The following is a 22,960-nucleotide window of genomic DNA, read 5'->3' as shown; positions in this document are numbered from 1 at the left end:
CCTTTTCAGTCGGCGTCAACGCAGTGAAGTGCCTGAGGATGCTGCTCTGGGAGGCTTTCCCAGGCTAATGCCAGTTAGCCTCCAGCTAGCCGACCCCTCCAGTTCTCCGCGGCCGGCTGGTGGCTCCCGGTGCCGGGCAAAGCAGGCTGTTATCTGACGTCTGTGCCAGCTGCGATCCGTGTGACAGTAGCCGTTACTCCACACTGACAATAAATCCTCTTGTGTTGTGGGTTGTAAGATGTACAATTACAGAAAATATGTCCAGTCAGAGGGGCTCAACCTGAGGATGTTAGGAGCAGCTGAGCTGCTGGTCGACTGGACAAGTTGTGTCGCTGCGGCACTGCAGCCACGCTGTCTGTCTGGGGCCCTCCTCCCTTCCTCTAACACACGAATACACACATACACACAGAGAGTGAAACTGTGTGAATCATCCGTGTGATGTATTGGTAGAATAACATGTCGCCTCAGATGAGTTTTATACCACAAAACCAGTGGTGGGTAGAGTACTGAAAATCTCTTCTCAAGTACAAGAACAGTTACATTACTTAAATATTACTCAATTACAAGTAAAAGTACCAGTCTTAGAGTTTCTGTTTCTTCAAATATTCAGCTTAAATTACTCTGAACTCTTCCTCTCTGTTCTGCTCAGTGGTCACAGTCACCTGTGCAAATTCAAGTTGCAAATTTTGTCCATTTTCCTCAACTTAGTATTGAAAAGGCTAACAATCGATCGATCGATTAATCAGTAAGATAATTGGTAATTAATTGGAATTGGTAAGATACAAAAAGCATGTTTTTAAATTTTTTTTCCTCATTTTCTTTTTTTTTTCTTCTCATTTTAAGTTTCCCTTTTCAACAAATGGCTCTGCAGACAAAACAATGTCAAACGAGGTGCAATTACTCTAATTTCTGGACTGTTGATTAAATATTGATGAATACATTTTTTTTAATTGTTGAAATTCTTAATGGCAATTAATCAATTAATCCCTACTCCAAGCCTGTGCTGCTGTTGCATCACCTGATTGGCTAAAAAGATGCAGATGAAAGGTTTGAATTCAAACTGTACTCAGTATGATTTTAAAAGTAACTAAGAATGAGTAAAAGTACAGACTTGAAAATGTAACTATAACAGTATATTACCCCCCCCCCCCCCAAAAAAAAACCAACAAAAAAAAAAACACTAATTACAGTAACTTGAGTTTTTGTAATCAGTTACTCCCACCCCTACACAAAACTATATGCTTTGTTATTCAAATGTTATTTCAGGGCCACAAGATACCATCATAAGAAAGAGATAGTAAATCAGTGTTTGTGGCGTGGCACTGTTTTTGCTAAGCAGACCACAATTTGATAAGATGAGACATTATTGAACGCTGGGAGGTGAAATGCAAACTTCACAGCACAAAAGGCAGGCTGTTGGTTAGAAAATAAATATGTAACTACTTAAATGAAATAAATAAGATAAAGTAATACATTCAAGGAAGACATTTAAACCCTGCAACTATAATTGCTGTAATATAACTATATTTTCTAAACATACCGTAGGTATCTAGTATAGCATCTACTAGTACTGCTATTATTATTATTATTATTATTATTATTATCATTAATATCAGCAATATGAAATATAATGAAATAAATAATATGTAGGGGGTCAGCAAATTGGAGAAAAGATAGGGGAAAATGAAAAAAGTAAAACATAAAATGCAATAATAATAACAATTATTATTACTAGTAGTATGTTGTTGTTGTTGTTACCTATTGAGGCTAAATTCCATCCTGGCTGTAGTAGTACTTTATTTAATTTGCACATATATTATCAACATTTTCATGGCAACGTCGGCCCGACTGTTTTCCCAGCAGGTCTGAGACTCATAAATAGCCTCATGGGTGAACTCAGCGTACCACAGAGGTGTAACATATTTATACAATGTGTCATGATTGCCACCCATGCAAATCAGCAGCGGTGGCATCGGAAATGGACTGTACCAAGCAGGAGGGGGAGGCTGGAGGAACATCGGCACGCTTTATGTCTTGAAAAATCTAGTTTTGCTTATGGGAGCATTTTTTGTCGACAGTCAATATGAAAACACAAACGAAATGTGTTTAAATGTTGTGGTTTAACACGTATCATCGCTGACAGTCCCTTCGTGGTGTTCGCTCCTCTCCAGAGATCTCCCCTCCGGTGAAAGCCACGGTATCTGAGCGTGTGGTAGCGACTGTCATCCTGCCTGGCCGCCCGGTTTTTTGGAGAGAAGAAGTTGGCAAAGGGATGTGACTGCGATGATGGCGCTGCAGCTGAAGAACGGGGATGCAGCGTACTACCAGAGTGCAGAATACTGCAGAAATTACACTTCGCCGCCTGTCAGCTACGGTGACAGCAGCCATTATCTTGCCCGATTGCCAGGTAAGAGGAGGGAGGATCTCCCCTCTGACTGCCAGCGGTTTTATGCGCTAATGTGCAGGGAAAGGATGGAGAAAATCTAACTGGAGACATTTGCAGATGGTACAGAGTAGAGGAAGGTGGATGTTGAAGCCGGTTGCCCTGGTGCTGCTGCTGCTGCTGTCATCATCCTCATGTCATGTAGAGGGGTGCACCAGCCGTCATTCTGTTCAGCTTATGGATGCTGCGATGCAAAATCTGAGGTTGTCGAGGGAGAGAGATTGTCCAGAGAGACTCCAGGTTTGATCTGTCTGCCTGCAATTTGAAACAGCGTAGAGCCTCAATGCAATGTTCACTTTCATCTCTCGAGTATGGCGGTCAACCAAGAGCTCTGTTTGTCAGGACAAGTGGAGAAATTGCCCAGAAACTGAATCCTTGCTGCTCCCTTCACTCCTAGCTTTTACATTGCATGATCTGTACAGCTGATGGTGGCATGAGGCTATTACACAGTAAGTGTTCCTTCACTGCACCTGCACGGTGGCTGCCAAAACTGGCTTTTCTGTTGGTTTAAGGGACCTGAGGTCAGCATGTGTCATGATGATGTGTCTCCATGACTGTCATCTTCACTCAGCCTCTGTCAAGGTAAAATTGCACAGACTGCATTAAAGTATTAGACCGAAGTTTGAGGAAGTTAATCTGGTTGACTCACCAGAATTTTTAACTTTTTTATTTTTAATGAAGACAATACAGATCGACTGCTGGGTCTGTCTTTTGATCACATATGGGCTTTTTGGATACTTCAGGTACACTCTGCTTAAGGGCTCATTGCATGGGTGTCAAAAGAAATCTAAAATGCAAGTCTCCTTCAAAAACAAGGCACAATGAAGGGTTTGTGCAAAATTGAAATGCCTTTATTTTATGTGGCAATATATATTTAAAATGACCAAAGCATTTCAAAAACAGGTCTTCATTAGGGCCATTGAGAGCAGCGTCATTGTCAGCACTTTGATCCTCTCGTTTTTTTTATAGCTTTGGTATTTTCCATACTCTCAAATGTTAGTGTTGCATAGTGTTAAAACATACGGTACTGAAAAATACTTTTGACAACCATGTTTGGTAATAAAGGTGAAGGATTTGCTTGCCTTTTTTCTGTTTAAGATTACTATTAATTGAATTTTCCAGCCTTTTATCAAACTTTTCAACCTTTCATTGAAATGAAGAATTTTGGGACCAGTGATGGGCTTTTGACATTATTTCTGACTTTATATACAATCAATTATCAATCAGTGACTGGCTTTCCTGGTGGTTTGAGGGGCCTGAGGTCAGCATGTATCATGATCATGAGGCTCCATGACTGTCAGCTTCACTCAGCCTCTGTCATTAAAGTATTAAAGTGGAAGTTATTCAGATAGACTTTGTATTAGAGCTGTCACTATAGCAGAATTATAAAATCTGATACAATACTTGTATTAAAAAAATCATGAAGACAACAATGTAAAATTTCTTTCTGTTGATCACATACAGATGCTGTTATCACTGTTTCAAGATGACATCATCAAATGTCTGGTTTTGTCCACAACCCAAAAATAATCAGTTTACTGTCATAGAGGAGCAAAGAAGCCAGAAAATGTTCACAGCTGAGAAAATTTTGATATTTTGTCTTTAAAAGATTACTCAAAAGCATTAATAGGTTATCAAAATAGTTGATTAATAATCAATTAATCAGTTAATTGTTGCAGCTCTGTTCAGGCATACTGTGTGTCTTACTTCAAAACCTCCAATCCAAGACACACTGTCGGGTTAGTTCAAAATGAGAATGCCTTTATTTGACGTGGCAAAATGTATTGAGAGCAACATGGGGGCTTGGTGCTGTTCAAAAATATTCTGTATCAGTACCGTTATCGATACCTTGGCTTCGACGCTGGTTCCTGAACGATACTTTTTTCAATACCAGAGCCATTTTAACAAAAAGAAAATTATATCACACATCAACGTGTTCAAATACCTGGTGGTAAAAAAACGAACCAAAACAATGAACCCTGGCTGTGGATGTTATCTGTAACATTAGAAGGGCAATCATCAGCATTATTAGATCTTGGTACGAGCATGCTGCATGCTTAATGGCTCACTGACATTGATGAGATTTGTGCCTTAGGTATTGCAATTTGGTGTCTAATGACAAGGCATTTTTCAATACGAAGTTCGATACACGGCCCTAAGCAACACATGTCTTCATCAGGGTCAGCAGCAGCAGGAGAACTCATATCTTCCCTTCTTTTACAGTTTTCGGTACTTTGGTACTAAGAACATGTGATATTAAGCTTTCACAAAATTAAAAATGTGCTTTCTTCACTCCATCAAAACTGAGGATTTGCTTGTCTTTTTCTGTTTAAGTTTAATGGCAATTCCAGCTTTTCGTCAACTGAAATGAACGATGTTGGACAAGTGATGGTCTTAAGTCAGTATGTCTGATTTTTTTTTAATGCAGTCAATCATTAATCAATTATTCAACAAAACTACATGTCAACATACATAGATAATTACTAATCAGTATAGTTAGAGCAGCGAGAGCTCGGGCTGGGGGACGTCTACCAAACTGGCATAAGACGATGTCCACAATGAAACATTGTGATGGATGATAATCTTGTTGTAGAATCTAAAAGGGTCTTTGTTTCAGTACCACATGTCTGTAACTTAGTTGTGATTAAAAAGACGATATTAAACACAACATTGAGACTTAGTGAAATGAACAGCAGCCTAAAAATGTCCAAATTCTCAGATTTCAGCTTCTCAGATGTGAATAGTTTCTGGTTTCTGTGCTTCTCCATGACGGTAACCTGAATATCTTTGGGTTGTGGACAAAACGAGACATTTAAGGACATTGCCTCGGGCTTTGGGAAACACTGATCAACATTTTTCACCGTTGTCTGGTATTTTAAGGGCCAAACAAGTGATCAATAAATCGAGAAAATGATTGACAGATTAATCAATAATGAAAAAAATCGTTAGTTGCAGCCTTAATAGCAGCCCACTGCATTGGCAAGTTAACTAATGCTCAAGAGTCACACACAGCTCACTTTATGTTAACTATTATGAATAACACTGAACCCTTCAGTGCGGCTGAGATATAAAAGTGGAATCTAGGCTGTACTATAATGGTACAGTAAGACGTATGTGGTCTTTGCTGCTTTCTGCGCTCGTCCGCTGCCCAGTGAAGCAGAAGGAATAAGTTCAGGAGGCGTGTGCTTCTCATTGCTCCATAATTGATGTGACACAACACAGTATGGGCAAGAAAAACTCTGGAGAAAATGAACACTTGGCCTATTTAGAGATTCTCAGTGGAGGCCATGAGATGATCAGACTTCAGGACAGGAGGGTTTTGTGGCTTGGTTCAAAACCAGCTACAGCAAACCAAGAAATCTTGAGTTGAGCCCAAAAAAAATCTGTGAAACGAGCTAATAAATAACTTCTGGAATAGTTTCAATTTAGCTACAGTCTCTCTCCAAAAATATGATGAACATTAGTGGCCTGTCAGTCTCCTGATTCCTTGCTGCCTTGTTTTTACACCAGCCAGATTTTGACTTGCAAAGTTGATTGTGTCCTCTCCAAAAACTCAAATGCAAACAAAGTTGTTGTTTTTTTGTTTTTTTTTTTGACTTTGCAGCAAGGTCCACTGCTGTGAGCATGCATGTGTGCCGCAGCTCTGTAGACTACACTTTGTGGACTTGGATTTGGGTCTCCGAGGATAAGGACAAAACTGCCCTTGACCTATCTAATTCACTTTATAACTGAAGGTAACAGCCAAAGCGAAAGAACAGACAACACAATTTTGGCTCTCTCAGACCTCTGTCCTCATCCAAAAATCAGCACAAGTCTTCTCTTTATTATGTGCAGTGGTATAATTAAACGCTGTACGTTTGCTCCGCTGTGATGTTCTTGTGAGAGGATCCTGTTTTGTATGATAATAGGAGGGAAATGGTGGTTTCAGCTTCTGCAGCGTTGACTTATAACTGTTTGTAATCTGCACACTCATACCTAATAATGTTTTTATGGCTGCTCCTGGGTTTTCTCCTGGATAATAAGGGCACAATTTGCTCTCCGACGCTGTCACCCAGGCTGAATAAAGATATTTAGTCAGTATGGGCCATCACAGCAATATATGCTTCAACTGTGATCAAAAGAGCGTCATAATTTATCCCAATTTCACTCAATCATTGCTCATAATGCATATCTCAATCTTCACAGGGTATAATGTTTGGAAGATTGATCTCTGCTTAATACGTGTTAACAAAAATTAAGGACAAAACAGAAATAATAGTTCAATTATTATTAAAGGACTAGTGTGTTGGATTTAGTGTCATCTAGAGGTGAGCTTGTAAATTAAACACTTTGCCTCACCCTTCCCTTCCAAATGTGCTGGAGAAAAACTTGAGTAAAATGGGGGTAGGGTACCTCAATTTGATATTATGATTTGATGCAAAAATTGTGTTTGCTTTTTTAATACTAGACCATGGGGAAAAGTTGAACAGTACACTTTAAGACACTGTATGTCATGATTCAAATTTGTAAAAACAATGCATGTCACATGTCAGTCGGTCTTTGGGTTTTATTTCAGCAGCATCATTGCTATACTGCATATAAAAGTAGTAAATTAAAAACTTGATGAAGTGAACGTAAACGGCTCCTGCTCATCAAAATAATGTGTTGCATTTACTTGTTCTCTAATGGCAGTAGCTGTATTTTGGTTGCTGTAGTTGGTCAGTGTGGTGTGTTGAAGCAGAATAATAGCTATTAGTGCGTCTCCACAGATCAGAGATAATTTATGCCTTAAAGTCTGAACACATGTCATTTTATGTTAAGCATGTAAATTAAAACAGATCCACTTGTTAAGATGATATTACTGCAATAATGATGCTAATTTCCATTAGCACACCAATGGGAATTCCTATTAGCATCAAGCTAACAGACCAAAAAATAAGAATCACCATACTGAAGAGAACTGATTTTTTTAAAATCCTACCCCTAGTTTGGGTTGTCCATTCTGGGCCACTCAAACATGGCGGTACAACATGGCAGCCTCCATGACAGAGGACCCACGCCCTCTGTAGATATAAACAGCTCATTCTAAGGTAAAACAAATGCAATGGTTATTTTTTAAATGTGATTATACAGAATTGAAAGCATACTTGTGAGTATTATATTCCATTTCTGTCATACTTTGCCAATAAATCCCCGTAAATATTACACTGTGGACATTTAAGTGGCAAAAGTTGGTTAAATGCAGCAGTTGTAGATCTGTCTTGTTTATATTGTTCATTTACTCTCTTCTCTCTATAGCGCACTTAGAGAGGGAGGAAGTAATTGCACTAAAAATAGCAGAATGTAGAAGAAGTTATTGGCATATAAACACACAAAAACAGGTTTACTGTCAGTGACCATGTTTTAAGAATTAACTTTAATGATGGAGCTTAGAAGAGTGAAGCTTTGAGTTGGGATTGTTGGGAAAGAGGTCTGTCAGTTCCATGCAGAGAAAGTAAGACTGAAATACATAAAGACTCAAGTGTGATGCTAGTGAATGGATAAAAATCACTCTTAAAGAATTAGTTCAGCTACATTAATTTGGGAGAATATGTTGCTGATTGAGATTGACTGAACATCTTCACTTCAACAAAATCAGCCATTGTTTCATGTGGTCCTTGTTTGGCCACCTTTTTTTTTTCAGACACAGAGATATATGAGATATGATGATGATGATGAGGTACATGAGACAGTGGGATAAGTTGGAGAAGAACAGGTCAGGAGAGTGAAAATACTTTGTAGGGAGGCAGTGTTGTTGGGAAAACAGAAACATCTTCAAGCCTACTTTACATTATAACTGATGTACAGTAAATGCACATTAGGTTAAATAGTCACTTATAGTGTGGTGGTGCATTGTGCTCCCTGAACTGCTTTATGCATTATATAAGAAAAAAGGGTCAGTCGTCCTTTGGGCTCATAAATGCTGCTGCGGTGAGGTTTCAGGACTGCTGTGCAGACTGTCTCAATCAGAGGTGAAGGGTTGTCATGAGGTGGCTGCTGTTGAGCTTGATGATGTTCAGTGTGTGATTGGTGTTAGTGATGATTGTTGAGCAGGAGGAGGATGTGTCTGATTCAACAGCGCCAGTGAAACAAACCACGAAGGACAGTCTCCTCTAAGATTACTGTAATATTTTAATTTTGCATGTTTATTGTAACGTTAAAACCACATTTTTCCAATTTTGTCTCCATGTTTGGTGTTGAAGCTGTCATCGCTCTGATGTTCAGCAATGGACTTTAAGTGTGGCTTTGACTTCTTTTTCTTTAAAATGTATTTTGAATGGTGGGTGCTTTATTGTTTTTATGTATTTATTTATTTGAGGTCTTTATGTCAGTCTATAGCTATCCAGTACTTAATCATTAGCATAGGGGTTGTTCTGAGACCATTACCAGTAAGATCACTGGAAAATGTCTTCGATACTGACTAAAATGCTGGTATCGGCACCAGTGAGTAGGTGAGTCCATGCACCAGTCTGATACCACATAATTTCATTTATTAATCCCAAAACAGAACCCAGGTCCTGTATATATATGTGCATATAAATTTTCTTCATGTAGACCAGTTTTCACTTACCAGTCAAATATGACTTTGGAGAAATACCTTCACACTAATCTACATTGTCTCTCTTTCAACCTACAACTTAACAAATTATCAAAATGATAAAAAAAAAATTGTATTTTGTGACACGTTGATGTTGTAACCGCATTTTAGCCATTTGAAAAGAGGGTGACAAGAGGTCTTACATGTTCAGACAATATATCAATCAGTTTTCAACTAGAAATCAATGAAATCCCAGTTAGTGCTCGCTGGGTATTTCCCAAGCCGCTCTGGAGCCGCCCTCCCACGTGACATAGGTTTCTCTGCACGATGGCATTGCTACAAATGACAGTTGAGGGGAGGGGAGGGGAGGGCATCAACTCTCTATCCTCTGCTTTTCACTAACAGCTGAGTTTCCATTTGCAAAAACCCAGAGAATAAGCTTTAATGAAGCTTGAGGTTCTGTTGTGGCTGCTTTCCCTCCACTCATAATGACCAATATCATCCCACTTCATCTGCCGTTTATTACAAATCACTGCTCCGGATGTTCCCCAAAAACAGCAAATGCTTACAGTCACGATATGACACTCACATCATTCACAATGCCAATGAGTAGCAAGACTGATATTAACTTAAATGCAACCGCTGTGTAATGTGACTTTATTAATCTATAGGCGACTCATACAGCACTGCTGAATCTTCCACGGTCTCGTCTTGCAGTTGACAGGACTATAGAAAGGTCAGGGCCTCCTCTCTAGCATACCTTTCTCCTGAGGTCAGCCGGGCCAGGTGACAGACAGGCAGCAGGACTGACGAGACAGACAGGCTGACAGCAAGCAGCAGTCGGAAACACAAACACTCCGGGGTGTTATTTTGGGTCCATGAATCAGTGCCACTGGGCGTCCAATTGGATTCCGGATAAAAGCTTCCAGCACAGTGAGTTTGACACAGCTGTTGGCCTGTTAGTGACCTGACAATATATGTCGTTAATACACACACACACACACACACACACACACACACACACACACACACACACACACACACACAAAATGGAGCATTACACTCTTAGAAATGAGGGTTCTTCCTGAGGGGCCCAGAACCATTTCCATCTGAAGAACCCCTTGTTTGAAGAAAGGGTTTGTCAAGAGATGTTTGTAAGACAAAGGTTTCCATTAAGAACCTTTTTCATCCAAAGAACCCTTTTTTAGTATAAAGAGTTTTTGTCAAATGTTCTTTGTACTATAATACATAAAAGGGTTCTTGGTAGAACCCTTGGGCAGGTTCTTGTTAGCACCTTTAGAGGGTGGAAAGATTTGGGACAGAACCCCAGTGAGGTTTGTTGAATTCTGTAAGGAACTCTGTAGTTGAGTGTTCTTTGTACCATAATATAAAAGGGTTCTCAGTAGTACTGCCTGAGTGAATTCTAGATAAAACTTAGAACCCTCTTGGGTGGGTTCTAGATAAAACCCTTGGAATATAAAATGTTCTTGGTAGAAAAACGTGGATGGGATCTCTGTAAAGATGGAAAGATTCTGGGCAGAATCCAAAGAGATGGTTGTTGAATTCCTTGAAGAACTCTTTATTCAAGGGTTCTTTGTGCCGTAATCTACCACAATGTTTGATTCTTGGTGGGTTCTAAATAAAAGCACTGGAATATAAAAGGTTTATCAGAAGAGATTAAAGTAAAGATTCTAGATAGAACTGAGTGGAGTCATTGCATCACAGAAGGGTTCTCCTATAGATCATTTTTTCTGGGTGAAAGCTTTCACAGATTCACAGATGCTTCTAGGTTTAACCTTTATGTTGGGCTCTCTGACAGGGTTCCAAGTGGAACCTTAATAAAAGTTTGTACCTGGAGCCAAAATTGTTTTTTGGGGGGACAAGCTGAAGAACCCTTTATGGTTGCAGTTAGCATCTTTATTTCTGTGTCGAGTTGAATTGAGTGGAGTGTCGAGCAGCACAAAGGAACACACAAATCAGCACGTACACACACACGCACACACACACACACGCACGCACACACACACACACACACACGCACGCACACACACACACACGCACGCACGCACACACGCACGCACGCACGCACGCACGCACGCACGCACGCACACACGCACTCTCTCTATATATATATCAGCCTGTTCCAGCAGTCACACTTCAGGCTGTGATCTCTTCTGATCAGAGAAGCTTGTGGATTGTATTGTTATTGTCTCTGTGTTTGTGTGTGTGCGTGTGTGCACATGTATGTGTATGTATATAACGTCCCGTATGCATGACTGCAGGCGCTGCAGGCTCAGCCTAATCTTTCTGATGCCCACTGGAGTGTGAAGCTCCTCTGTCCGAGAACATGTTTCCATTCGCCCGTCTCTATACAGCTCTCCCGCCTCGGGGCTCCAAGAAATACATGCCTTCTCTTACAGTAGTGTCACTGTACATCTGTCATTGGATTTTCACCAAGTTCCTTTTCGATGTTCGCTTGATGAGCTTTAAATAGACGATATCCACTTAAGTCTGCAGCATCTGAAGCATCGTCATCGTATTCTGCTTACAGTACAGTGTTTTTGTTCTGTCTGTCAGTCAGGAGGATATTTACATATTTCAGTGTTTTGTTTTTTTTAATATACTGACTCAATATTTATTTTTCTTGATTCCTTGCTTGAAGACAATTTTACCAGAAGCGGTCACACCCATGTCCACCTCAGTGTATTCTGTACAATTGTAATGTTTTTTCACTGTTCATCCTAGGGCTGGGCAATATATTGATATTGCATGGATATTGATATTGTCTGAGATTTTGGATATTGTTATATCATGGTGTCTTTGGCATGTTGTCTTTTCCTGGTTTTAAAGGCTGCATTACAGTAAAGTGATATAGTTTTCTTAACTTAAAAGACTATTGCCTTTAGTTACCAACTTAGCCATTATATCAATATTACTGATGATTACTTATCAAGCTTCATTGTTTTAATGTTTATATTTTATCCATATAATAGTTTTTGAGATATTTGAGTCTGGGCTAACCAACCCGCATGGCATCTCTAAAAACTTACAGGTTCTATTTTTGCATGAAAACAGTAGTACTCAAACTCATACAAGTGTTAAAAGCCATTAAGACCTAAAAGCAGAGGATGGCTTGCATTATAAAGAGCAATATTGTGCAAATGCAGAAACAGCATGAATGGAAATTGAATATATTATTCATTCATGTATTATTGCAGTCATCTGTCTGAATTAACATTAATTTCTTCATCAAGGCAGCTGAATTGACTTGTAATGGAGTGGAAAACTCTTAGAGTTATCATATCTGTCTGGGTTAAATTGGTCACCACAGGTGGATGATTTTTTTTTTCTTTATTTTTCATGCAGATCATAATCTAAATGGCATTTGTATATTTATTACATGAACATAATGTAATGAAAAAGAAAGCTTCACTATTTATTTCCTGTTAGAAAATGCAGTGCAGCTGTTTGAAATGCTTTTCAAATTACTGCACAGATTAAATTACTGTATGTGCTGTGTATAATTTAAAATTTAAATTATACACAGCAGGCCGCTGTGTCCAGGTACCCTGAATAGATCTGTGCTCGCACCTTGTCCTTCCCACTGAGTAAAAGACAGAGAGAGAAATAGAGAGTACCATTTATTCACAGTCAGTGAAGAGTACTAAGAGAAAGAAATACTCACCCTAACAGCCTAACTAACAAAGCCCACCCTTAAAAAAACATTTGTAAAATATTAATTTCCTCTGTTATTGAATCAAATTTGAAATTGGACTTGATAAGGCTAAATGATGTGGGCTGTGGTTTTCCAGTTAAGGCTGGCAGGTGTTGGCCATCCTATCAGTGTTGCATCAGTCTCAAAAATCCCATATAACTCGAGCGCTTGCCACTGCATCTGTCCATGACTGACAGTAATGTTTAACTCTTCTGATCTCAACAGGCCCAGAGACCATGTTGAAGCCCCCTTTGAGTCTCTTCAGCCACCCCCAGCAGCCTTTCCAACACATGGATTCTCTGCACCAGCTGGGACCTCCACCAATGGCGCCTACGCAGCCTCTCGGCCCCCCACCCATGGCCCCTGCTCAGGCAATTGGACCTCCAACTATGGTTCCCACGCAGACTCTAGGGCCCCCTCCCATAACTGCAGCTCACACCTTAAGGCCTCCTCCGATTACCCCACCACACAGCTTAGGCCCCCCTCCAATGGCCCCAGCTCAGCCACTGAGGCTCCCACCAATGGCACACACCTTGGGGCCCCCACCTGTAGATCACACACAAGCAATAGTGCCTCCAACCATGGACCTCACACAACCACTGGGGCCTCCGCCTCTGAACCCAGCGCATTCACTGGTGCCCCCACCTGTGGTGGCGCCTGCAGCTGGCCGATTCCCCCTCCCTCCCAGCCCGCTGTCCTCCCCTCCTGCTCCGAGCCCAGACCCTTCTCAGATGCCCCCAAGGCCCCCAGGACCGGCCCTCATCCCTGCCCCGGTGTCCTGCCCCCTCCCTGGTCCTCTCCCAGGTCAGGCAGCCCCGGCCAGCGAGCAGCCCCAGGATGAGGGCTCTCCGCTCGGCATGGAGGAGCAGGAGGACTCCCTGGGCCTGGGGGAACTGTGTAAACCGCTGTACTGTAAACTCTGCAACGTTACCCTCAACTCTGCTCAGCAGGCACAGGCTCACTACCAGGTCAGCTGAAAAATACATTCAGACATCTACAAATAATGTAAAATGTTTGGGATTGCTAACATGCATTCATCAAAACTGAAGTCACGTTATTAAAACTCTTCAAACTGTCAGCAAAACAGCGGTCCACGTGGAAAAGTGTGAGCGCTTGCCACTGCATCTGCCCATGTCTGACAGTAATGTGTAGGTGAGTTTTGGAGGTGAGATTTACTGTTTGGCCAAGATGCATGCTGGTAATGCAGACTGTATGAAGAGTTTTCAAAAAGTGGCTTCAGTATTGTCCAATGTTTGTTAGCAATTAAAAAAAACTGTAAGATACATGTATTTATACACATTTCTGTATCCCTTTCTGTCTTTTTAGGGGAAGAACCACAGTAAAAAGTTAAGAAATTTCTACGCTGGCAGTCAGCAGCCTCCAGCCATCAGGATCCCAGAAGTCCTCGAGACGGCCGGCCAGACATCCCTCAGCTCAGGATCCAACGACAGTGACGCAGGCAGGCAGGTCAGATCCAAACTTAGCTACTCAGCACCAACCTACCTAAATGTGACAGTTTCACTTGAGTAGGTGGGTGTTCTGCTGCTGAAGTGGCCAATCTGCTTATAGAGGTCGATTCCCTCGGAGGAGGTGGTAGGGAACTGCAGAATCACGCTGCTTTATTTGAGCAGAGAAAATTCACATCATCCACTCACCACTGAAGAATTTACTGTCTTCCTGTGGCTCAAATGTTTTTTACTCAGTGCCATGAAGACTTAGGTCAAATTAAAAGCTGGAAAAACCACATTCTCTACAACTGGACATAGTTTATGAAAGATCAGAAGCACCATAAGAGAAATTAAATGATAATGGACAGCATGTTTAATTACTATTAGGGGGTACAATTAAATTAAATGATGCAGCTTCCCTCAGCTTTAAAGAGCTTTAGAGTGAATTTCAGCTTGTTTACTGTTTTGATTCACTGCTCTCATAGTGTCCCTTTTGGCTACTGGTAACTGTTTACAGTAAAAAGGTTCTGTAAACCCACTCCACACGACCTGCTCAGCACCAAACAGCAGACAAAGTTAGTAACTAGCTGGTGAATGTAGTGGAACATTTAGTTGATAAAGAGCCTCAGAAGTTGGTGCAGACCAAAAGTAGAGGTAAAAGAGAGAAAAATATTGACAGTTTTTTTGCCTTTTACTATTACTACTATGGAGGCAGGCATATGTGTGCAGTATTTGAGTGCAAAATAAGTTTTCCCATTGGGACAATAAAGTATATTGCGTCGTATCATAACGTGTGTTGTGTCGTAATATTGGACTTCACATTTGTCAGCAAGCTAGAAACACTCTTGCTCTGTAATTGCTGGACATGTGACATTTTTAAACAGCTAAGCAACCATCAATAGCAACTACAATTTTTTTCTTCATTGGTGCGCAGAGAAGTTGTCAACCTGGCAGTAAATGTACAGTGTTGGCTACAGTTTGTCAGTGAAGAAAGACTGCAGCTTCTCAAGATAAAAGCACCCGTGCGCGTGTGTGTTGTTTCCCAAATACTGAAATACCATCGCCATGACGACCAGCTGAGGGTGATGGAGTATTATCTGTGGTGGAAAAACAAAGCAGAAATATGAAAAAAGAAAGCAGAGTCCATCACTGCAGTGGAAATACAGATAATGTTATATTTTCACAGCCCCTCAAAATTCAGTTATTTTATAGAATAATAATAAAGTAATAACTTAGATAATAAAAAACAACAAATCTGCCAAAATTATTAAATGTAGAATAGATAGAAAGTTTTATACCTGCAGTTGTCTTTTTTGCACCTGAATAATATTATGTAATAAGCCTTAAAAGTGTAAAATTATAGGCAACATAACTTGTGTCTGTTTTCATAATCTTCTAAATATGTTAAATTAATAATATGAATATTTTGGACTCATAAACAAAGATGTGATTTCTTTCATGACTTAATAACTTTCATCTGTGCATATTTTCCAGTTAAGAAGTTGTGCAAGAAATTGTTTTCTTCTCCCCACCGGACTTAAAAATCTCTGTCTTCTCTTCTCACTGTTTACTCCCTAACTCCTCTCATGGCAAACACTGCGCTGCTTTGTCCTGTGTCTGCAGGCGTTGTATAAAGGGGCGACCCGGGTCATCTTGGCCACAGAGAATGACTATTGTAAGCTGTGTGACGCCTCCTTCAGTTCACCGGCAGTTGCACAGGCCCACTACCAGGGCAAGAACCACGCCAAGAAACTACGGCTCGCTGAGGCCCAACAGAACTCCATTAACATGTGGGTTTAAGTTTAGGAACATTTTGCAGCAAAACAAAGGCCTCGTCTTTATTTTGCATTGTGTGGGATTCTGCATGTGTTTTGTAAATCTCCTGGAAGCTACAGCTGAAGTCATGATTGAGATTTGGCCTTTTTTAGCCATTCCTCCAGTAAGGTATACTGGTTTGACTTCATCCTAAAAATAAAGTAGTAATCTGAGGAACAATTATCTAACTTAAAGAAACTGATTTTGGCTTTGTTAATTAATGACTAAGCTAAGCTAAACTTGTGCTTTACTAATCTTTTCGGTTATTTATGTAAATTTGACTCTTGTTCTGCCTGTTTCAGGGAGGGCAGCAATGAGGCAACCCCAAGAAGAAACAGGAAAGACGGCAGTGAGTACAGATTGGTGAAAAACCGCCGCAGCCCGCAGCTACCTGCTTCCATGCCAGGTAACATATTTAAAAAAAATATATAAACAAGAGACTTGCAGGACCAGTGTGTAGGATTTAGTGGCAGCTGGTAGTGTGAAGGAGAACCTATAGTGGCTGCAAAACCTGCAAAAGTATATGGAAGAGGACTCACACTCTCAGTACGACTCATTCTAAGGTAACAGAAAATCAAAGATTGTGATTTTCAGGTGATTATACACTAATTAAAACATACTTATGAATATTATATTCAATTTCTGACATATTCTGCCAATAGATCCCTGTGAATTTTACTGGATTTTTAAAATCACAGAGACACTCACTGATCTAGATGCAACACATTAACCCAACCCATTTGTGTGGTTTACTAGTGAAACAACAAACTGTCTCGTATCAGCTATGCTAACAAGCTACTGTTAACAGCTGAAGTAGCCTCTTTTAGCAATCATAGCTACAGAAAATATTACCGGTCTGACCACACACAGGTTAAAGGTTAGGGAAACAATCAGCAGTCAGCTATTTCTTTGTTCCTGGCGGTACTGATTATTTCTTTGGCGTACCTTCAAAGAAATTGTTGATAATCCAGTACCTTCTTTGCACTGGCATCTACAGACTGCAATAGTCCATTCTAAATCTGTGCGGCTTGGTGAGCAGCTGCACAAATATTTGGCCTGTTAGTGGCTCAGAGTTTATTTTCTCAGCATAAAATGTGATGTAATCCATAACGTCTTCGGCACATATGTGTATATATACTGTGCTGGGAAGTCAGTTTTGCTGTCCAGCGCTCCAACAGCCTGGGGGAGGAAAGAAAATCATTAGTTCTTCCATCCTCTGATGTCAGTGAAGTAAACTGCTGCAGCTGGCTTAAAAGAACACTAAAAAACACTAGAGATTCCATTGCTAAGAGTAGATTATCACATAAGTTTTTATATATATATAAAAAACAAACTTTTTAATGGGTAATATGACAAACTAAGCTTTTATTTGATGCTTAATTGGCTTTTTGAAGCGCTCTACCAGTAATCACATTGTTTTCAGACCAGCCATTAGGAATAATTGACGAGGAGACAAAATTTTCTAAACTGGGCCACTCATTCACACCCACACACAGCAGCACACGTAGGTTGCAGTACAATAGCTTTATATGCAACATATTTGTTTTCTTTACATAGTTAAGTAAACGTGGTACTGCTATTTAAATATTAAAGGAAAACTAAGGAGGATTTTCTCAAAAAACAATGCATAATCCTTCTCAGTCACAAAGTGTGTGGTAGTGCCTGCATCTGTAGAGACCCCACCCTTTGCCCATGACTTCTTATTTTCTCATTATTTTGCTGTAATGTTTTACCAATCCAAATGTCAGTCGTGTTCAGCTTCACCTGACACTTCACTACCTTGTTTTCTTTTGGGCAGAAATTTGTTTAAATGTGCCTCTCTGTTCCTTTCCTCTTCCTTTTCTCTGTGTACCCTGGCTTTTCTTTTTTGAGCCCCTGAAATTTGGTTCAGCATTTTGACTTAGCTAGTCAGGTAGCTTTACATTAGTGGCACGTGTGTGTTCTGCACCTGCTGCAGCTGATTTTCAACAACCTTTGAGGGCAGCATTTCTTCGCTTTAATGACAGCTGATGCTGTGCAGAAAATCAAAGAAATAATCTTGTATATATTTGAACTTTCTCACCAATAACACGTTATTTGATTTTACTTTTCACATTTTCTGAGCCTTGACCCCTAGTTATCACAGATCCCATAAAACGTCTCATAAACTTATAGTTAAGAACTTTTCCCTACTTTTCGTCAATTATGTCTTTCTAAAGATCCATATGCTAAAATTGCATCATAATGTTCAATACCCACCCCAGACACAGCCTGTTCATCCAGCTGCAGTCTGGCAAGAGATACAGAAATATCCACTGCCATACCACCAGATTTTAGAACAGCTTCTTTCCTGAGGAGGCTGTGAGACTCCTCAATTCCTTCTGAGCATTCCACCATGAAAAAAATTAGAAATTTTTATTTTTCAAGAATTGAAAAAGGGGAAGAAAGGGACCAATGGATCACTGACGTCACCGTGGTTCCATGGTTGAAAGCTTCTCTTAACTTTCCCAAGTTTTCTATGTGTTTGTATGAGTGTCTGCCTTCTCCTTTGTGTGTGTGTGTGTGAAAACAGATACAGTGTAGGTAACGTCAGACTTTCTGTTGACGTCAAACAACTATCTCTTTCTTGCCGTCTTTCGCTATCTCTGACTTTCCACTGACAAAAACAGTAGCACCTCAGCTCAAGAAAAAGCAGGATAGATCATACAGCAGAGCCAGTTCCCTTCCTCTCCCACTCTCTCTTTCTCATGAACACACACACACACACACACACACACACACACACACACACACACACACACACACACACACACACACAGACACACACCACAACATTCTGCTGATTTAATCAGTTTTCTTGATGGACAAACCCCAAAATAGCTGCACTCTCTCCTGCGGTTGTCTTCTCGCTGTCTTTTTTATCTCTCACCCTATCTCCTCATTTTCTGCTGTGTTAACACACACAGAAACAAGCAATACTCTTTTTCAAGTGATCCACCTAGTTGTAATCCCAGATGACTAAAATACATGCTACCTTAGCCATGCCAGCAGCTGTGTGAGGCTGCACCTAGGCACAGCAGTGTTAGCATTAGCATCCTAACGTGCTCAATACATCCTGATGTGAATCAGGTATAATGTTTACCATGTCCATCATCTTAGTTTAGACCATATTTTAACAGTGTCATCCATAGAGCCATGATGCTAGCCTGGTTAAAAATGCCAAAAAAAAACTGCTCTTCTCTGTTTCATATGACTTTAAGACTGTGAGATAAGCTGCCATTATAAAAATGTTAACGCAACACCTTCAACTCTAAACAAGGTCAGTTATGACACTTAATATTATGAATTTTTGATCCATGGAAGTTCTATATTTGTAAAGCATTTCTAGCACTGAGAAAAGCTATTTAAAAGAACCAATGTGTAGCATCCAAAAATAAATACAGCAGTCCAAATGGCGAGTTTGAGCTACAAACAGTATTAAATGGGTTGAATCTTTAGTATACAATCTATGGTTAAAGCAAGTTGTTTCCCTTGATGGTATATTATGGTCATTTTATGATCAATTACAGTATATTTATTACAGATTCCTCCTTTAAAAATCTCTGTCGTCAATTGACAGAGCAGGAACTTGCAGGTGGGACCAACAAGAGAAACACTATTGCACATATTTTGTGGGCTGCATACCCTGGAAGTAAACTTGCAAGCTACAAAACTTTTTTGGCAACTCTCATTGGACTAAATTGGCACCATCTTTGCGTCTGGTGTTGTGTCTATAATACATCCATGAATCTCCTATACAGTTGGAATGAGAGGGATAGAAGAAGTGTTTGCAGTCTGCAAGCAATATGTTGCCACAACTAACTTTTCTCTCCTGTCATCTCTTCCTCCCTCCAGGGCCGTACTACAACCCCAGACCAAGGCAGCGCATCCCCAGGGACTTGGCCATGTGCGTGACTCCCAGCGGACAGTTCTACTGCTCCATGTGCAACTGCGGAGCCGAGCAGGAGACGGACTTCAGGCAGCATCTGGAGAGCAAGCAGCACAAAGCAAAAGTGTCAGAGCTAAGATACCGACACGAGATGGAGAACCTCGGCTACAGCTAAGAGACACGAGATGGGAGGGCGGGGAAGAGGACAGACAGAGATTAGAGTGGGACAAAATTGGTGGAGAGACACTGTAAGACCAAAGTGCAGGGGAGAGAATACTGGTCCGTGTTTGAGGGGCATATTTAGTGAAGGGATTATCCCTAATGGCCTCAAGATCTTGTTGCAATTCATTTGATATAAGGATCAAACACTTAAATCCTCATATTTGACATAATGCTCTAAGCTATAATTGGATTTGATGGATTTATTTGATGTGGGTTTTACTCTTAAAATTCACTCTGTACAGTGAAGCAGGCTGCAACATGTCTGCAGAGAACAGGAGCCCTGCATTGGAGTAAAAGATGCATTTTTTACATACAAGTCAAAAAGTAAAAAAGTCTGTTTTTAGGCTCTGAATCAGATGACATTTTCACCCACCACCTTTTGTTATTCTGTTTTCTGGTCAATGCTCCTCCAAGGCTTTGAGTGGGCTGCATTCTGACTCAGGATTCAGGTAAATGCAAATGAATTGCAAGTAAATCTTGAGCTTGTTTAGGCTACGTTGAGAGGACCAGTGGTGCACAGAGAGCCAACATGACAGACAAAAGACTAAGAGCTGCAGAGGGTTCAAACATTAAAGGGATAGTTCTGATTGTTTGAAGTGTATTTGCATGAGGTTCTTATCCATAGTCAGTATATTACCTACAGTAGATGGGGGTCAGCACCCCCTTGTTTGAAGGAGAAATATCCATGTAGAAAACTAAACAATTCACTGTTGTGGACAGGGTCAGAAGCAAAACAGCAACTTCCTAAAAAAGTCGATATCAGTTTTCAGTGTTTTCACTGATTTGCTTTACTGTCACAAATCCTTTTCCAAAAGGAAACTGCTGTAATATAAGCCAAATATGACTCTCTCCAAAGCCACCAGACTCCTAACCCTGCAGAACAGAGGAATTGTTCACCTCCTTCTGCCTTGATTGGTTAGTTATTTGTGTGATATTGACTCTTTTAGGTGGCTAACACATGTTTTGCTGCTGATTCCCCCATTCACAGTACTACATTACATACCTGTTGACCCTCCCATTTTTCCGGGGATTCTCACATATTTTTTCCTTCTCTCCCAGTGTTCCGCTGTTTAAATATTTTCCTGTAAATCATCCATATTTTTAGCCATTCTAACAAAAAACAAAAACAAAAGGAAGATATAGCCTGCAGGACTATTTGATGTTATTTATGTGTAGCATTAGCCGCAACATCTAGTGATGAAAACTGACAATAGAAGAAGATGAAGTGCAAGGATGCAAGGATGAATGGACGTGAGAGGGAAAAAAGCTAAAATCTGGGCAATGATCTCACCAAATGAGAGGAAGCTTACTCATATTTAATTAAGAGCAATGTCAGTCAAAGTCACAAGGATTTTACTTTATTACACAGAGGTAAAAGTGAAGTGAGTCAGCATGACAAATCTGCCAAGCAAAAGCACCCAAGTCACTTACCTATTATCCAAACTAGTGAACCCAATCCTTGTTGCTCTGATACTTTAAAGCCACTACAAGGAGGTTTTAACTGGTTGTGAATCCATCACAGTTTATTACTGATGCCTCTATATGACCTACATAAGTTAACGAGACCATCTGTGAGAAGATCGGCTATTCCAGTAAAGTTATTCTTAATGCCTGTCACTGGGTTGGATTCTGTTTGAGGACTTACAGTGAGTAGCAACCAGTTAAAAAGAAGCTAGAAGACATTTTTATTTAAATAATTTTATTTTGTTGGTTATTGCAGTGAAAACACTACCACTTTTATCCACAGGGGGCCTCCAAAGTCAACAACAGTTGCTGGGAGGTTCCTTGTAGTTGCTTTAAAAAAGTAGATGACTTGTGGTGACTTTAGGATTCATTATCTAAATTTATGTGGACCGTTTTAGGGGAAGCATGAACACCACTTTCATGATTTTTGAAAATTTACCTTATTTTGGAATCCCAGTGTTAACTTGGAGGGGATGCCTACCATCTAATGTAGGTTATACACTGACTATGGATAAGTAGCTCATACAAACTTCAGACTTCAAAAAGAGAAAATGCAAAATATGGAAACTAGATGATTTGAAGAGGGAGAGAAGCATAGAAGCAAACACTTGAGATCAGAAGAAGTCTTGTCCTTGGGAAAACAATCATCACTGAGGACAAAGTTTTACTTTGAGACTTGTTTTTCAGCCCTACAGGTATTTTTTTACAGGCCCAACAGCAGGGACTTCAGGGCCACTTAGTGACCACAGAGCCACACAAGACACAAAAGAGCAAATTCACCATCTTTATAACCTAAAACAGGTAAATAAAATCCAAAGCACTATTCGCTAATTTAAGAAACAAAGCACAACAAACAACATCATGTGGTAGAAACAGTGAATCCGCTAGCCTTAGCTGACCTCTTAGCGATCCTTTGGTGTGTATCAGGCTGGAGGCTACACACTGGCGAGCCTTGTTTGTGCCTTTAGTGAGAATTAGGCTAAAGAATAAGCTTTGGGTAGCCATTTTGAAAATATAGTGGAAACCAATCTTCAGTATTGGATTTTTCTATATTCTGTCACCTCTCTTCTTGTATTAAATCCACAAAAATATTATGTAAATATTCTAAAATTACATTATAGATGTAAATATAGTATGAGATACATGAATACTATTGATTTGGTTAATGTTAGCCTAGCATATATTGTAAATACTCATAATCTATTTAATAATTATCAGGAATCTTGTACAAAGTGTGCACTGACTGAATGTCTAGCCATCAGCACTGTATGTTTGTGTGTGGATTTTACTGTAGGCCCTCCATACCACTGTGGGTGATGCCCTTGTTCATTGGTAAAGTAACTCTGGTACCATCCGTCTGTAGCTAAAAGCTGTTAGTCATCATTCTGAC

At 40.2% G+C, this 22,960-nt stretch overlaps 2 protein-coding genes across 2 annotated transcripts in view; one reads left to right on the top strand and one right to left on the bottom strand.

Annotated features, from left to right (window-relative positions):
• LOC146324337 (phosphatidylinositol 4,5-bisphosphate 3-kinase catalytic subunit alpha isoform-like) overlaps positions 1-363 on the bottom strand; it is a 33,370-nt gene extending 33,007 nt beyond the window's left edge. The window contains exon 1 of the mRNA XM_084723647.1: positions 1-363. The gene's annotated coding sequence lies outside the window, so the exon portion shown is untranslated.
• Positions 364-2,283: 1,920 nt separating this feature from the next.
• Positions 2,284-21,853, top strand: zmat3 (zinc finger, matrin-type 3). The gene is made up of 6 exons (XM_084722311.1): positions 2,284-2,407; positions 12,940-13,682; positions 14,041-14,181; positions 15,786-15,952; positions 16,280-16,383; positions 19,851-21,853. Exons 1-6 carry the CDS (start codon positions 2,284-2,286, stop codon positions 20,057-20,059), a joined length of 1,488 nt encoding a protein of 495 aa, XP_084578437.1. The 3' UTR covers positions 20,060-21,853.
• Positions 21,854-22,960: the final 1,107 nt, after the last annotated feature.

Source organism: Lutjanus erythropterus, chromosome 7 (genome assembly GCF_056507025.1).
Source record: "Lutjanus erythropterus isolate fLutEry1 chromosome 7, fLutEry1.hap2, whole genome shotgun sequence".
Lineage (NCBI taxonomy): Eukaryota > Metazoa > Chordata > Actinopteri > Lutjaniformes > Lutjanidae > Lutjanus > Lutjanus erythropterus.
Note: the sequence above shows the minus strand (reverse complement) of the source record. Positions and strands in the feature narration are given on the sequence as shown.

Coding starts and splice junctions, on each gene's coding strand:
- zmat3 (XM_084722311.1), top strand. CDS start 2,284: ATGATGGCGCTGCAGCTGAAGAACGGGGATGCAGCGTACTACCAGAGT. Junction 15,953..16,279: donor CAACAGAACTCCATTAACAT/GTGGGTTTAAGT, acceptor TGCCTGTTTCAG/GGAGGGCAGCAATGAGGCAA. Junction 16,384..19,850: donor GCTACCTGCTTCCATGCCAG/GTAACATATTTA, acceptor TCCTCCCTCCAG/GGCCGTACTACAACCCCAGA.